General features: G+C 35.9%; 1 protein-coding gene across 1 annotated transcript in view; it reads left to right on the top strand.

Moving 5' to 3' along the window:
* Positions 1-14,032, top strand: part of PTPRB (protein tyrosine phosphatase receptor type B) — a 151,491-nt gene that overhangs the window by 108,138 nt on the left and 29,321 nt on the right. The window contains exons 23-24 of the mRNA XM_051962474.1: positions 7,073-7,179; positions 11,415-11,514. Of these exons, the coding sequence (XP_051818434.1) occupies positions 7,073-7,179; positions 11,415-11,514 (207 nt within the window). The remainder of the gene's footprint in view (positions 1-7,072; positions 7,180-11,414; positions 11,515-14,032) is intronic.

Genomic DNA, 14,032 nt, shown 5'->3' with positions numbered 1-14,032 from the left:
GATATAAATTTTTATTCCTCAGATGTCATAGTAATACATGATTCATAGCAACAGCATTGACAGAAGTACACATCACATTTCATTTATTTATTTATTTAAAATGGAGCTTTGTTAAAGGGTAAAGTTTCAGATTACTGAAGTACTATTGTTTTTCAAATGAAATTCAGACTGTTTTTTCCCTTCTAGTCAATTCTAACAGCAGTGCTGAATGTATATGAATGTATAATGTAATAATTCACATATTTACACAAATACTTTATCCATTTTTATATGACAGTTTTACTGTAATTATTAAGTTTATATTGCATTCATGTAGGTAGGCACACATATACATATACAAGCAATTTTTAAATTGCTTGCCTAATGACTTATGTCCATTTGTTTCAACTATAAGAATCATCTAGTCATTTTCTTAATGAAACTGTGCCTTAGACCTTAGTCCTTTCACATTTATAAGATTTCCCTATTTGAGATTTAGGTTATAATAATATAGTTCATATTTCTGAAGTATCTTAAGATTTACAAGTAATTTTTCCTACAACAAACCTGTACAGGTAGGTAGTATGGATATTATTTACCCATTATATAGTTGAAAAAAACCTAAAATTTTCTTTTTCTCCTATATGTGTGTGTGTGTGTGTGTGTGTGTGCGCGCGCGCACACACACACACACATTATATATATATATATATATATATATATATATATATATATATATATATATATATATATTTTTTTTTTTTTTTTCCTGAGGCACTTGCAGTTAAGAGACTTGCTTGCCCAGGGTCACATAGCTAGGAAGTGTTAAGTGTCTGAGGCCAAATTTGAACTCAGGTCTTCCTGACTTCAGGGCTGGTGCTAGGCTGCCACCTAGCTGCCCCGAAATAATTTTTTTTTTAACATTTATTTTAAAATTTTTTAAGCTCTAGGTTCTCTCCTTTATCCCAATCCACAATTAAGAAACCATATGTGAAGTTATGTAAAACATTTCCATAAAAGTCAAATTGTGAAAGAAAACATAGACCTTAATGAAAGTAAAAACCCTCAAGAAAAATTAAGTTAAAGAGAGAGAGAGAGAAAATGCTTCAGTCACTATTCAGACACAATCAGTTCTTTCTCTAAGTATGGATAGGATTTTTCATCATAAGTCCTTCAGAGTAGTTGTGTACTACTGAGAATAGCAAAATCATTTATAGCTGGTCATCTTAGAACATTGCTATTACTTTATGTATAGTATATTTCACTTTGCTTGAGTATTCATGGAGGACTTTCCAGGTTTTTGAATTTGTTTTGTTCTGTTTTTCCTGCTCATCATTTCCTATAGAACATCACAAACATATACCACATTTTATTGAGCCATTCCCCAGTTGATGGTATCCCCTCAATTTTCAACTTTTTTGTCTCGAGAAGAGAGCTGTTATGAATATTTTTGTACATATAGGTAATTTTCCTTTTTTTCAAAAAATCTCTTTTGGTGTTCATGCATAATAGTAGTGTTACTAATGTTCTGCCTCAGTTTCCCTGAATTGTTCTGCCTCAGTCTCCCTGATGGCAAACCTCCTTCCTGGCCATTAGGACTGAGATAATTAGGGCTGGGAGCCCTGACAACTAGCATTCCAAACCAAAGAGTCATAAAATGCAGATGGTTTATCTCAAGATATGTAGGTATATCTCCTATCTCAGACATCCTGGCTCTTGGTCCTCCTGACATATCAGAATTTATGATTCTTACCTCCAACCTGTCAGAATCGAATTTATGATCCGTTCCTGAAAGTTCCTGCTCACCAGTGCTTTACCCCCACCTTGCCTTTATTTCCCTGATTGCTGGAGCTCTATAAGAATCCCTGGAATCCCTTGCTCCCTGCTGGATGCTTTGAGACAAGAATCCAATCCAACTGGCTGGGGTCAACATGGATCCTGTTTTATCCCTAGTCCAATCTCTCCACCTGGAGCCCCTAATAAAATATTAAAAACTTTCTAATCTCTATCTTGCCTCAGTTTCTCCAGCATTACATTAGGTCAAATGACATACATGAATTTATAGCCCTTTGAGCACAGATCATATCTTTTGATCATTTATCAATTGTGGCATTTTTTTTATTTTTTACAAATTTGATTCAATTTTCTAAAACTGAGATTTTCTTAACTGAAAAATGAGGCTAATAATACTTATCTTGCCTTACAGGATAGTTTTGAGTAAAGTACTTTGCAAATGTTAAAGTACAGTGTTACTGGAAGTTAATGTTTTATAGTGTTTTTTAATATAGTGTTTTATAATGTTTAAAGTGTTATATAAATATGAGTTTCCAATGTTGAGCCCTGGTATGATAAATCATAGCCATCCCCCATCCTTCTTTGTCATTAGGAGGTGGAAACTGAGTTAAAAAAAAGAGCCTAGAAAAAACCTTGAAGCTCTGACCACCTTTACATACCATTATGTCATAAACTCCAGGTGCATTTTCTCAATTCTTGCTAGAACAATTCCCCCTTCTCACTGTCTCCTGCCCTTGATCTTCTTATCTTGATCTCTATCCTGTCAGGATTAAGTTATTTTATTTATTTTTTTAAAATAACTTTTTATCAACAGAACCCATGCCAGGGTAATTTTTTAAAGCATTATCCCTTGCACTCACTTCTGTTCCGATTTTTCCCCTCCTTCCCTCCACCCCCTCCCCCAGATGGCAAGCAGTCCTATACATGTTAAATAGGTTACAGTATATCCTAGATACAATATATGTGTGCAGAACCAAACAGTTCTCTTGTTGCACAGGGAGAATTGGATTCAGAAGGTATAAATAACCCGGGAAGAAAAACAAAAATGCAAGAAGTTTATATTCATTTCCTAGTGTCCTTTCTTTGGGTGTAGCTGCTTCTGTCCATCCTTGATCAATTGAAACTGAATTAGCTCGCTTTATTGAAGAAATCCACTTCCATCAGAATACATCCTCAAACATTATCGTAGTTGAGGAATATAATGATCTCCTGGTTCTGCTCATTTCACTCAGCATCAGTTCATGTAAATCTTGCTAGTCCTCTCTGTATTCATCCTGCTGGTCATTCCTTACAGAACATTAATATTCCATAACGTTCATATACTACAATTTACTCAACCATTCTCCAATTGATGGGCATCCATTCATTTTCCAGCTTCTAGCCACTACAAACAGGGCTTCCACAAACATTTTGCCACATACAGGTCCCTTTCCCTTCTTTAGTATCTCTTTGGGGTATAAGCCCAGTAGTAACACTACTGGATCAAATGCACAGTTTGATAACGTTTTGAGCATAGTTCCAAATTGCTCTCCAAAATGGCTGGATGTGTTCACAATTCTACCAACAATATATCAGTGTCCCTGTTTTCCCACATCCCCTCCAACATTCTGCATTATCTTTCTCTGTCATTCTAGCCAATCTGACAGGTGTGTAGTGATATCTCAGAGTTGTCTTAATTTGCATTTCTCTGATTAATAATGAGTTGGAGAATATTTTCATATGTCTATAAATAGTTTTAATTTCTTCGTCTGAGAATTGTCTGTTCAGATCCTTTGACCATTTATCAATTGGAAAATGGCTTGATTTCTTATAAATTAGAGTCAATTCTCTATATATTTTGGAAATGAGGCCTTTATCAGAACCTTTGACTATAAAAATGGTTTCCCAGTTTATTGTTTCCCTTCTAATCTTGTTTGCATTTGTTTTGTTTGTACAAAAATTTTTCAATTTGATATAATCAAAATTTTCTATTTTGTGGTCAATAGTGCTCTCTAGTTCTTCTTTGGTCATAAATTCCTCCTTCTTCCACAGGTCTGAGAGGTAAACTATCCTGTGCTCTTCCAATTTATTTATAATCTCATTCTTTATGCCTAGGTCATGAACCCATTTTGACCTTATCTTGGTGTACGGTGTTAAGTGTGGATCAATGCCTAGTACTAGAAGTACTGGAATTTTGACTTGTCCATCTTCCCAGTGTCCTTGCCCTCCTTATCTGCCTTTGTTTCCCCTATAAAATTGTATACTTGGGTTATATATTCTGTTTGGAAACCTTAGTTAACTAAAACCATATAAAAATTCTGTGCCTTGGTTTATCTGTACCAAATGCTTTGGACAAGAATTCTTTCTGATCAGCTAATTTAAACTCTACATTAAAGATTAAAAACCAATCTCTGCTTGCCTCAGTTTCTCTGGTATCACACCAACAGCCATATTTCCTTTAAATGTTCCCTTCTGTCACATGATTTCCAGACCCCTCACCATCCTGATCCAATATATTTTAAGTGCTTTTTCTTTTGTCAATATTCTTCTTAATATGAGGTCCCCAGAAATGAATACACTACTCATTGTGATCTAACTAGCCCAGAGTAAAGGGATTATGACTTCCTGTCGTCTGGTTACTGAGTTTCTATTAATGCAAATTATTTATTTATTTATTTTTTAGCAACTACATCATACTTTGATTTTACTAAAATCACCCAATATTTTTCCTTTTTTGGAAAGTTAGTTTTCTTTTTCTTTTTTTTTTTTCTTTTTCTGAGGCAATTGGGATTAAGTGAGTTGCCCAGGGTCACACAGTTAGGAAGTATTAAATGTCTAAAGTCAGATTTGAACTCAGGTTTTCCTGATTTCAGGGCTAGTGCTATATCTACTGCACCACCTAGCTGCCCCTGGAAAGTCAGTTTTGTAGCCATATACTTCCAAATGGTGGCTAAAATTTCCATTTTGATGTTCTTCTGTTACCTCCAGCTCAACTCTGCTCTAGTCAGATCACATCTGTTTAGTGCTAGGTGACACATTTTGGGAGGAACATTGACAAACTGGAAAGAGTCCAGGGGAGGATAACAAAGATGATAAAGGACCTTGAAATTGTACCAGCAGATCAGTTGAAAGAACTAGGGGTAGAAAAGAGAAGGTATGAGGGAAAATGTAATTCTATTTTAATAATTGGAAAATATATTATTTAGAATAGAGATTAGGTTTATTTTGTTTACAGAAATCAATATAGGAACAATGGCTGGAAGTTGGGGAGAATCAAATTTAGGCTGACTGTAAGAAAATACTTCCTCTTATTTAGAGGTATCCAGAATGGAACAGAGTTCAGGAGGCATTAAATTATCCTCCTCTACATCTAGCAAAAGCTAAATGATGGTGTATGTTATCTTCCCCATTAGACTATGAGATTCTTAAGAGCAGGGACAATCTTTTATCTTACTTTATATCCCCAACATCACTCTTAATAAATGTTTATGAACTGACTGACTGACTTGTTAAAATATTATAAGGAAGGATTTTTTACCAAGTAGGGGTTGGACTAGGTGATTAGACTAGGTGGCCTTTAAAATTCCATCTAATTCTAAGATTTTATGTTCTGCCTTAAGTCAAATTCATTATGTTTTCCCCTGATTTTGTACATCCCAGTTTCTATTAATAGTACCATTATTCCCCTTGTCAGTCAGTCGTCTTTGACTCATACCTCCTCTTTCTCCAATGTCTAGTTGATGAGGTTTAAGTTTTGGGGTTCCCTTTAGTAGGGAACCAAATGATAAAGTCTAGATTTAGGGAACCAAAATGAGATTAGTCAGGGAGTTAAATGATAAGGTCTAGTGGCAGGTTTGGGGTTCAGGGAACCAAATGGAGAGGTTTAGTTCCCCTGCAACCCCTTGGGATTTGGCACAAGGATAGGGAGTTTTGGGGACTTCCTTTTAGTGGTGCAGAGATTCTCTGTAAAGGAATTTACAGACCCGAAAACCTAGATTGATAAAAGATTTATTATAGGGATTTGGGAAGTAAGGCTAGAAATCCTGACAGAGAGGCATGAGGTCTAGTTAGCGAGATAGGTGAGGATAAAGAGAGAGTATCACTGGAAAAGAATATTATCCAGTGGGCAGAGGCTCCTTGGCATGGCATGGTATGGTATGTTTGGGAGCTTTTGCTACAAGCTGAAGAGGGCTCATGGGTGGAGTTCTACAAGCTGGGTTTCAGCTTGGGCTGGAATTTGAATAGAATTTCATGAGTTTCAGGACTGAACCCACCCCACCTAGATAACAGCTTTCCCTTGGGTAGGGGGTCCCTCAATGAGGCAGAGTTGAAGATTTTCTCTTTCAAGGATTTTTAGAGTTTTGGGGTCCCCTCTTCACAATCACTAAGTCCTGCTGATTCTTCCTCTGTAATCTCTTTCCTATCTCTTCCATCTTCTCCATCCCCATGGCTTCTATCCTCCTCTTGACCTTTCCTGGACTATTAACCCCCTAAATTATTTCCCTACTTTCATTCCCTCCACTCCTAATCTGCTGTTGTATTAATCTTCCTAAAGGCTAGTTTGCACAAATCATAAAAATCTCTAGTATTTTTCTATTACCTTAAGATTAAAATGTGAACTCCTCAGCTCAGGGATCCAAAGCTATTCACAATCTACCATGCATACACTTCTCTAACCTCTATTAATACTATAAACACTCTACCCCAGTTATACTAGTCTATTATCCAATCACCATACTAGTGCCTAGCACAATGCTTGATATTAATATATGCTTATTGATTGATTAACCCTCTTCCTATCTGTTTGCATTGCCTTTTTCCTTCTTCCTTGTATGATCTTTAACACTGAAATCATGTGCTATCTTTAAAAGTAAAGTATTAGCTCCTTAAGAACAGAGACTCTTTATCTTCATCACTTATTACAATGCTCTGCATATAATAGACAATCAGCTCCTGCTGCTGCTGCAGGGTATAAGAAGCTTTTAAAATATATAACTCATGCAAAGAAATAGGAAGAAAACCATTAATGAATTGAATGCTTTATTTCCAAATACATTTTTTCAACTGTTCTTAAAATGTTCAGCCTAAATCTGAACTAGCAGAAACATATCATTAATAGAGATTTATTGATTCCCTTATTACTAGTTCTGATAAATCCAGAGAAGATTATTACTAAAAGATTGGATCCAGGCAATTTTATGAATCCAGATTATCTCATGAAACATGGAGGGAACCCTAGTAGGTCAGTGGAGGGGAGTAAATACCACACCAGTGAAATCACACATATTCCAAATATCAAATCAACTTTTCTTCTTTTCAGAATCAGCATTCGGGCCTTCACTCAATTATTTGATGAAAACCTGAAGGAATTTACAGAGCCACTTTTCTCAGATACATTTTTCTCTTTGCCCATCACTACTGAATCAGGTAAGATTAACTTTCTCTTGACATTGATACTTCAAACTTACCATAAAAGTATCATCTACTAACCCTAAGTGCTAAATAGGTAATGAATTGATTTATTCAGTGAATTTCTTAGACATTTAATTTAATTTTGAAAAATACAATCCGAAGCATAGATGAAATTAAAAAGAGATGGCAAAGGTTAGTACTCATTAATTTAGAAAGGTGAAGGCTATGAAAGCATATGATAAAAGTATATGTAAGTAATATAAGTAGACTGACCCTTTATAGTCATTCACTAAATCCTAGGAAGTTAATACTGGATATAAAACTCTTTGAAGTATGGGAAAAGATATTTTAAGAGGAAGAACTTCCTTAAGTTATAGTGATGAGGTTTGGCACAGGGCAGAGTTGTGAGAACCCACTTTGTTCAGCATAGGTGCTTCTTAAAAGAATTTACAAACCCAAAAAGTTAGACTGCAAAAGTTATTGGTGCTGGGAAATCGGCCTTTACTAAGAAGACTGATTTCCTTTGGGGCAAGGTCCCAACAGAAAAGCAAAAGTCTAGCAGAGGAGTCCTGGCAGAGAGAGATCCTAGCAAAGTTCCTAGCAAAGAAATCTCCTACCAGAGAAATCCAGACAGAGAGGTAAAGAAGGGTGTGGTCCTGTTAGAGAAATAGGTGAGAAAGATACAGAACGATTGAGCTGAAAAGAGAATGTCTTCTTAGTGGGTAGAGGGTCCTCGAAGGCAGCTATGCCAAAGGGAGAGAGAGGTTCCTTGGCATGATTCCTGCTTTTGGCCCTCTGCAAGGAATGAGCCCCAAAGTTGCTCTTTTAAAGAGAACCAAGGCTGAAGTTTCAATTGAATGAGGTTACTGCTCTAGGCCTAGATTTCCAATAGAATAGGACAGCTTATTGGGAGTGATGGAGTTCAATAGAAATCTAGATCTTCAGCTGGGATAAGTAGGAGTGGTCCTGGACTCAACTAGTCCCACCCAGATAACAGAATGAAACCATTTATCTTGATTCCCTAGGATGGATCTCTTAGGGGAGAGCTTCTCCAAGGGTCCAAGGAATTTCTCAAGCGTTTACCCCAAAGTCAGAGAGAGAGATAGTTTCAGGGTTCTCCACATTAGTAGGAAAGAAGCAAAACTTAAAAAAGCCTTCAGATAAGTTCACAAAAGATACTTTGAGAGTGGTTTAATAAAGGAAACTTTGGGATATCTGGGACAATTCCCCTAATCTCTGGGAGAGGGGGGGAAATGATATATTTCATTTTACCTAGAGCCATTTTTTTCTATTCCTTTATCCCCTTTTGCATTTAGACCCTCCTTTAGATACAGTATTGTGAGGGATATAGAAGACCCTTACCCAAAATGACTACTCAGAGATCATTCAGTAAAAAAAAAAAAAAAAAAGCAGAAAAGCTGTTTATTGAAAACTTCCAGAGGATGAGCCGTCCCATCACGATATAAGAAAGAGAAAGCTCATGGTATCATGAGCTACCATAGTAGGAAGATTAAAGAAGTAATAAAGATACACAGCTTTTATACAGGAGATTACATCACAAATAAGAGAGCATTGAGAAGGGGAGGGGAAGCATCTAATTGGTTGTTGCTATTTGGAGAGACTGGAATGAAAGGTTTCTGTTACAAAGGATTACATCATAAGTTGGGGAGCATTGAGAAATAGGTGCCCTATCCCCTAATTGAATGTTAAACATTGGTGCCAAAAGCAGATTAGAATGGAATGCTTTGTTTCTCTGATTCTAAGAGGAATCATCAATCAGACCTTCAAACTTCAGATTACTAGCTGACATCATTTAAACTAATAGTCTAAATATTGATAACATTGAACAAGGCTAAATGTCATCATTTATGGTTAAGTAAATATATCTAAAATTTTAAGTAAATATTGGCTTGCACACATTGTACTCATGTAGGTCACAGAGACATAGAAATAATAAAAAATACAGAAAAAAAATTTAAACATTCCTTTAAGTTCTTCACTTTTTCTCTCCATTTCCCACAGTATCACTGAGTTAGAAGACAGGTCAAGAAGTCTTTTATTTCAGTCCTCAGATCAACTAGGATATCCAGAATAAACTACACAGATGATTGTCTGACTCTTCATTTTAAATCAGAGGAGGGGGTTCTTTCTGAAATAAGTTACATTACTAATTCAGGAAGTTCCTTTTAGTATCTAACCTAGCTCTCTCCCTTGCTGCAATTAAAAGCTGTTTCCATTTATAACTTAGAAAATGACTCCGCATTACAGGTTCTAGTGGCTATTTATGCCAAATGCAGAGATAATCACCTTACTATTCAATTCTACAAAGGGATTAAAATGAAGCTAAGAGGATTTGGGCTTGTTTGTTGTAATTTAATGTTAAGTAGAAGCTTTGTAAATACATTTTTATTTGAGTTAAAAAATTTCCTTGTGACCCAGGAAGGAAGGTAGTAGAAATCATGAGTTTAAAAATGACTTTAGTTTTGACACTAGCTTTATTACCCTGAGCCTCTCAGTTTCCTTATCTGTAAAATTGGAAAAATATTGCTTTCACTACCAACTTAACAGAGTAATTGAGGGGACATGTTTTTGTATGTAAACGAAATCTAAAAGCAATATGGAAATGTTAATTATTATTATGAAGAATGAAAAGATAAACATTATTTTAAAAAGCCCAAAAGCTCAAAAATACCTACTTTGAAAATCATTATTCACAAGCCATTATTCAAATTATTAGTCATATAACCATTCTTAATATTTGTTTATACTAGAAGGAAAGAATGGTCTACTTTACTAAGTTTAGAAAATCTTTATTTCTGTATATCAGTTTTTTATTGCAGATTATGACCCAATTATTTTTATTTTATTTAAACTACATACTTTTATTCAAATATGTCAAGGACCAAGAATTTCATCAGTGTATTTGCTTCTTTCTCCTATACTGATTCCAATTCCTCTACAACTTTGTCAAAGGGTTTTTGAGAGTTGCTATGGCTGAAAAATTCAACATCCTATGATCAACTTAATGATGAGCCACTTTATACTTAGCTCAATGAGTCATTGGATAATGGGAGGAAGGAGAGGAATAAGCTTTCATATAGTATCTATTATGTACTAGGCATTGCGTTAAGTACTTTTACCAATATCATTTCATTGACTCTTACACTAACCTTATGGGTAGATAGTGTTATTATCCCCATTTTATGCCTAAGGAAACTGAGGAAAACAGGTAAAATGACTTGAGAGCCAAATAATGAGGAACTATCTGAGGTGAGATTTGAACTCAGACCTTCCTGACTTTCTACCAGTCCTCTACCCATTTCACCACCTAGCTGCCCCAAACAAGTGTGCAATCCAATCCATAACTCCATAGCTGCAGTTCTTCTAGATTGCTTGTAACCCATAAGTTTGCATTCCACTGCATAAGGTCTTTGAGAACCCACATGATGTCCAAGATAAAACATCAAAATAGATCTTTATGTAAATGAGAAATTATATATACTGTACCAAATATTGGCATTTATCTTAAAGTTCAAATTGAGTTCAAACTGCTTTTAAACTTAAAAATCTATAGCCAACCTCAAAAGCAAAATGACTCATTTGTTGATGTTATGCCATAGTTCCCTTTTAATGTCCTGATCCAGTTTCCCTAATTGTCCTACCTCAGTACTCTCTCTCAGGCTATAACCATTCCCTTTTAATCATTGCCTCTCCCCATCTCTGGTACCTCCCTCTATTATGTCATCCCCATCCCAGGTGCCTCCTCCATTATGTCATCATTCTTGTTACCCTATAAATGAATCTTTGTATCCAACATTCGTTGCTAGATTCTTGGAGCCGATAGTCTCATTCAGCCTTGGGACCAAACTATGGATCCATTTGGTACCAGTAAATCTCTCCCTTTCAAATAAAATATTAAAAACTCTCTAATCTCTATCTTGCCTCAGTTTCTCCAGCATTATATTGATTACCATAATGGTTCCAGTTGGAATAAGCAGCTCTAGGATGTCTTTCTCAACCACAAGATTGTGATCTATATTGGTGGAGGGAATTCCACTTTGGGAATTCTTTATGCCATGAAACCATAAACCTTCCCAATATTCACAGATTTAAATCATGGGTGCAGTACATTTTCACTCTGTCTCAAATAGAAAATTTCCTCCAGAAAGAGGAATTAAATTGTTCCCTACTATTTTCCTTGCACTTATTTCCACACTGAACTTTGTTTTCTTTCATTTTGATTCTTATAGAACCTTTATTTGGAGTTATTGAAGGAGTGAGTGCTGGATTGTTCCTAATTGGCATGCTGGTGGCAGTCATTGCCTTATTTATCTGTAGACAGAAAGTGAGGTAGGTACAGAATCCCCTTTCCAGACTCTTACAAATGCTGAAATACAATTTTAGATGAATTTTTTCTTGACAAAAAAAAAAAAAAATTAATTCCAGCTACCTTAAACCCTCTTTATAAACTCAATAAATGGAACAAATAAAATACCTCCTTATCTTGTGATTCAAAATCTTCTATAACCTGGCCCCAATTCTTTCTGACCCATTCCTTCTCATATATTTTTCAAGTTTTATTGTATACATTTCATACCTTCCTATATCTCTACGTATATATGTATACTTATATAATATATATGAAGGGTGTTACACACACATATACATACATCTTTTATATGTAAGAGTATGTACATAAGTATAATTATGTGTATATATATGTAGGTACGAGTATGTGTATATATACTATTTTCATGTTATATGAAGAAGTGAAAGGAACGGAGAGGAAGGAAGAGGGGAGGGAGGAAAGGAGAATCAGAGAGAGAGAGAGAAAGAGAGGGAGAGACAGAGAGAAGTCTTAAGTTTTTAATAGCTTGAAACTGTACTAAGATTTTTGGAACATTGTGTGTATGTTAATATCGTGTTTCCCCGATAACAAGACACTGTCTTATTATTTTTTTGGACAGAAAAAACACCAGAGGGCTTATTTTCAGGGGAGGGCTTATTTTAATGAACATTGACAGCAATTTTAATAAACAGGTAAATGTGAACAAAAAAAAGTACTTTTATTCAATAATGATCATATCATCTTCTTCAACAACATCATCATAAGTGTCCATACCCTGAATTCCGTCCTGGATGTCTTGCGCCTCTATTTCCTTCAGAAGAAGTGGACCCAATCTGTCATGTCCAGCAATATAGATCTCTTTAAATAAACATGTCTTGTCCAGGTAACCTGCTCATAGTGCCTTGGCGACACAGCTGTCAGTAATTTTATCCCATGACTTCTTCACCCAAGTCACAACTTCTTGCAGACAGGGCTTCACAAAGTTTCCACGCTCATTTCTTTCCATTCTATTTTCAATGTAGTCATTGACTTCCATGGGCAAATGGTCCTTGAATGGCTTGTTTATTGCAATATCAAGGGTCTGGAGATGGACAGTCATTCCTGCAGGAATCATTACTTGATCTATTCTTCTCTCTGCAAGGAAGTTCTTCATTTCTTTAGTGCAGTGAGTGCTGGCTGAGTTCTTTTATCCTCCATCATGCCCCCTGAGCTCTTCTTTTATTCTCCATCATGCCCCTTTTATCCTCCATCATGCCCTCTCACTCCCGCTTACATACCGGGTTTTTATGTTGTCCTGCCTCAGCTCTCCTCCGCGGCACTGCTCTCAATGGCGCCAGCAAGCAAATCACTGGGGAAGAACAGGATGACCTGCTCACTGCTGCAGCTCTGATTGGATGCAGCTCGGAGCGCGGTGTGCGTTTCACCCGGGGGAGGAGGGGGGAAGACACGGTACATACAGAGGGTACCGTAATGTAGCATATAGTGCAGGGGATCACCTTCACTACAGTAGCAATCTCAATAGGGCTTATTTTCGGGGGAGGGCTTATTTTAGAGGAATCTTACACAGTAAGGGGAGGGCTTATTTTCGGGATAGGTTTTATAATTGGGGAAACACGGTATGTATGTATGTATATATCTATCTATGTATTTATCTATTTATCTATATTTCTCTTGGTCACAGCATATCCTAGGTCTGAATATTAGCCTCTTTTTTCTCTTCCCTTCATCCATTATCTTTGCCCAGATCAAATACCATCTATTATGAATACTCCCAACCTTATTCCCCAACTAAAAGTAATTTCTGCTTCATCTGACCTCATAGCACTTTATAGTCTTCTTACACATTTTTCATATTCTATTTATATTTTGATTATCTATCAAGTTGTCATATTTTCTGTGATAGATCACAAATTTCTTAAGGATCAGGCCCAAAATATAGATTTCATTCATCTTTGTGTCCCACTCAGTTCCTAGTTGAGAACAATTGACATATTAGCAGAATCTTCCTTAATTTTTGTTGGATGAAAAAGATCAAAAGAAAAATGGAGTTTTATTTCTCATCACTCTTATGCTTTCTAATGTTGAAAATATCAACTCTTATTCATATCCCCAATATTGCAAAAATGGAATCATCCTCATTTATTTTTCTTGACACCAAATCCAAGTGCCATAATCTCTAAGAAACCTGTTCTGATTCATCCCTTAACTAAATGTTCTCTCTCTCATCTCTTATTTGTTACAAAATTTTTTCTGGTCTCTCCTTTGTATTTATGCTTGCTTGGGCACAGGTCTCATCTTTCCATTAGGTAAGGACTTTGTTTTTCATCTTTAAATTGCCAGAGCTCAGCACAAATAGACCTTTTATAAATGTTGGATGAATGGCATTTAATTGCTTAGTTTCTTTTAGTCTGGAATAAGCTATTGGGGTCAGGAACAAAAAGTTTTCATTTTATTCAATTTCTTGACAGAACCCATGCCAGGGTAATTTTTTTACAACATTATTCCTTGCACTCGCTTCTG

This window comes from Antechinus flavipes, chromosome 5 (assembly GCF_016432865.1).
Source record: "Antechinus flavipes isolate AdamAnt ecotype Samford, QLD, Australia chromosome 5, AdamAnt_v2, whole genome shotgun sequence".
Lineage (NCBI taxonomy): Eukaryota > Metazoa > Chordata > Mammalia > Dasyuromorphia > Dasyuridae > Antechinus > Antechinus flavipes.
The sequence above is the reverse complement of the archived record's forward strand: the minus strand, read 5'-3'. Positions and strand labels throughout refer to the sequence as shown.